Source organism: Elephantulus edwardii, unplaced genomic scaffold (genome assembly GCF_000299155.1).
Source record: "Elephantulus edwardii isolate Elephantulus edwardi_28Jun2011 unplaced genomic scaffold, EleEdw1.0 scaffold00552, whole genome shotgun sequence".
Taxonomy (NCBI): Eukaryota; Metazoa; Chordata; class Mammalia; order Macroscelidea; family Macroscelididae; genus Elephantulus; species Elephantulus edwardii.
The window spans coordinates 317,300-319,989 of record NW_006400302.1 but is presented as its reverse complement, the minus strand read 5'-3'; the positions used below and the strand labels follow the sequence as shown (position 1 = coordinate 319,989).

General features: G+C 37.0%; 1 protein-coding gene across 2 annotated transcripts in view; it reads right to left on the bottom strand.

Moving 5' to 3' along the window:
- MOB4 (MOB family member 4, phocein) overlaps positions 1–2,690 on the bottom strand; it is a 23,356-nt gene that overhangs the window by 15,113 nt on the left and 5,553 nt on the right. Inside the window, exon 2 of one of the 2 annotated variants that reach the window (XM_006903274.1) lies at positions 2,326–2,388. The exons of the other annotated variant lie outside the window; for it this stretch is intronic. Within the exon in view, the coding sequence (XP_006903336.1) occupies positions 2,326–2,388 (63 nt within the window). The remainder of the gene's footprint in view (positions 1–2,325; positions 2,389–2,690) is intronic. 2 annotated transcript variants of the gene reach the window in all.

The window sequence follows — 2,690 nt, the reverse complement described above, 5'->3', positions numbered from 1 at the left end:
TAATGTTATTTAACAGATGCTTATTCCAGTGTGCTAGTACAGACTAACTTCTGTCATTTTTATACTACATTCTTAAACGCATTTTTAGTAAGTATGTAAACTATTTTTCCTAACTCCAGCTTTAATTCATTATAGAAGAACTAAAATATTTTCTTTAATTTTTTAATACAACAAAGTATACTGTAATTCTCAAAAAATAAGTATGATCCCCTAAAGGGCTTTTCAAACCAAATATGCCTATAGCTACTTAGTAACAACACAAAGTAACATGTCTGAGCTTTTAAATACACACAAAAAAAAACAAATGCAACTGCCATCAAGTCAATTATGAATCTCAGTGACCCTACAGACCAGAGAAGACCTGCCCATCTGGTTCCCAAGGCTGTACTCTTACCAGGCGCAAAGGGCCTCAGCTTGCTCCCATGGAGTAGCTATTGGAATCAAACTGCTTTCCAAAATTTAACCCACTACAGGCCATGGTCTTTGCAATTTCTTGCTGGACAAGGACTAGGGAGGATAGGAGAATTGATGCCTTAGAGCTGTGGTGTTGGAGAAGCGTATTGAATATACCAAGGACTGCTGGGAGAACAAACAAGTTCATCCTAGAGAAAGGGAAGCCAGGCTGCTCCGTGGGGTCAAGGATTCTGAAGCTTCATCTGGCATACTTTGGACATGTTGCAAAGCGGGACCCTTGGAGAGGGATGTCTTGCTTGGGAGGATAGAGGGACAGTGCAGGAGAAGAGGACCCTCCATGAGATGGATTGATTCAATGACTGCGGTGATGGGGGTTAGGTGTGTCAGAGACAATAAGACTGGCACAGGATAGAGTAGGGTTTAGGGTTGTTGTACATAGGGTTGCTATGAGTCTCAGGCGACATAACGGCACATAGTAACAACAACAATATATGACCAAATACACTTCCAAGCAGTTGATTCCAGCCCGTAACAAACCTCCACTGGATTTCCAAGGCTGTAAATCTTCATAAGAGCAAACTGCCTCAACTTTCTCCTACTGAGCAGATGGTTGGCAGCTGAACACATAATCAATTAAGTTAACAGGGCTTCTCAAAAACATTGAAAGGGGAGGGAAATGAAGAACTAATGATAACTCCCTTAAACAAGTAAATATATTAAACCAAAGAGTCAACATTTATCCAAAAAGATAGGAGAAGCCAAGGAGGTGAAAGGAAGCTAGATAAATGGAAACAGAATAACCAAAATAAAAATAATGAGAATGCTGACACAATATGAAAACTGTAACCAATGTCATGGAACAATTTATATAAAAATTATTGAATGTAAGCCTAAAAGGATTTGTAGCTGCCAACCCAAAAAGTGGTTTGATCTACTGGCTGTTCATAGGGAGAAAGATGGGCAGTCTCCTCCTGTGAATTCAGAGGATTTATACTCTGAAAATCCACTGGATAAGCTATGAGTCAGTTCCAACAGGATGGCACACAACAATAATTCATTGTGTAAACCTAAAAATTAAAATCAATTATTTTTTCAAAAGAACTAATGGTAATTAAAATGAAAGTATAAACATACATGTTCTCAAGTGTGTATTAGGTCAAATGAGTACGTTTTTCTCTCTCTATTAAATCACATACTCAAATTTATCATTTAATTCTTTTTTAATTAAGTTATTATAGAGAGAGACCAGTTGGTCTTGTGGACTGAAAGTGATGCTACCGAGTCAAAGGTGGGTGACTCTAATCTACAGTCCACAGGCCTGTATTTAATTGTTTTTGGTCAAACATTCTTCTAGGTCTTCTATCCCTGGTGTGTCCACTCACCGTACAGAGGTAAAACTTGTGGTTGCTGTGAAGCTGAACACTGACAATGATGTGCCAAATGCGATAATGGTTACCCATGGTGGACAGTGTTTGGTGGAGCTCCCCAATTAAAAGAAGCTTGGAAGCAGCAGTGGCATCCACTTACGAAATAGCTTACCTCCAGAAACCCTATGAATCTGGAGAGAGGATGAAAGTCACACAAGTGCCGAGGGCTTTGGTTCACAGGGCCACTATGAGTCACCTGCGACTTGATGGCACTTAACAGTAACATTTATAAAATAAAATTTGTCACCTTAATTTAATGTATGTTAAAAGATACTAAAATGTATTTAAATTAACTCATTTTATAGTTCAATTTGTCACCTTAAAACAAAGGGAACAAAATGGGAGTTGTTTTAAGTTTTAAATAGGCATTTCATGAACTCCATGAAATCTTGTTTGTGCTTAAAGGAATATCTACCTATCTGTACCAAAAAAAGGGTAAAATGCTTACAATTACTGAAGTTTCAAAAGAAACTATTGTTATTACCTGTTGAACAGCCAATGTACTGTCCATTTCATCAAAGGATTCATCAGGCCAGTTATAGAAATCCTATGGTGAGGGAGAAAAATAGTTAAAATATATATAAAATTTCAAACAGAATATCAGACATAATGGTTACTTTAATTCTTTTAATGATTCAAAACACTGGGCAAAGGGCTTTACAATGTGATTATAAACACTTTTAAGTTAAAAAAAATTGTTTCGATGTTTAAAAATGAGCATCATGATTTTATTTAATTATATTACAAATCACATTTTTTCAACCACCAAACTCTTCAGTATATGGCTCCTATAAATCTTGTGGCCTAGTGGATAGGAGCTACACTGCCACGCAAGAAAATGGTGGGCAA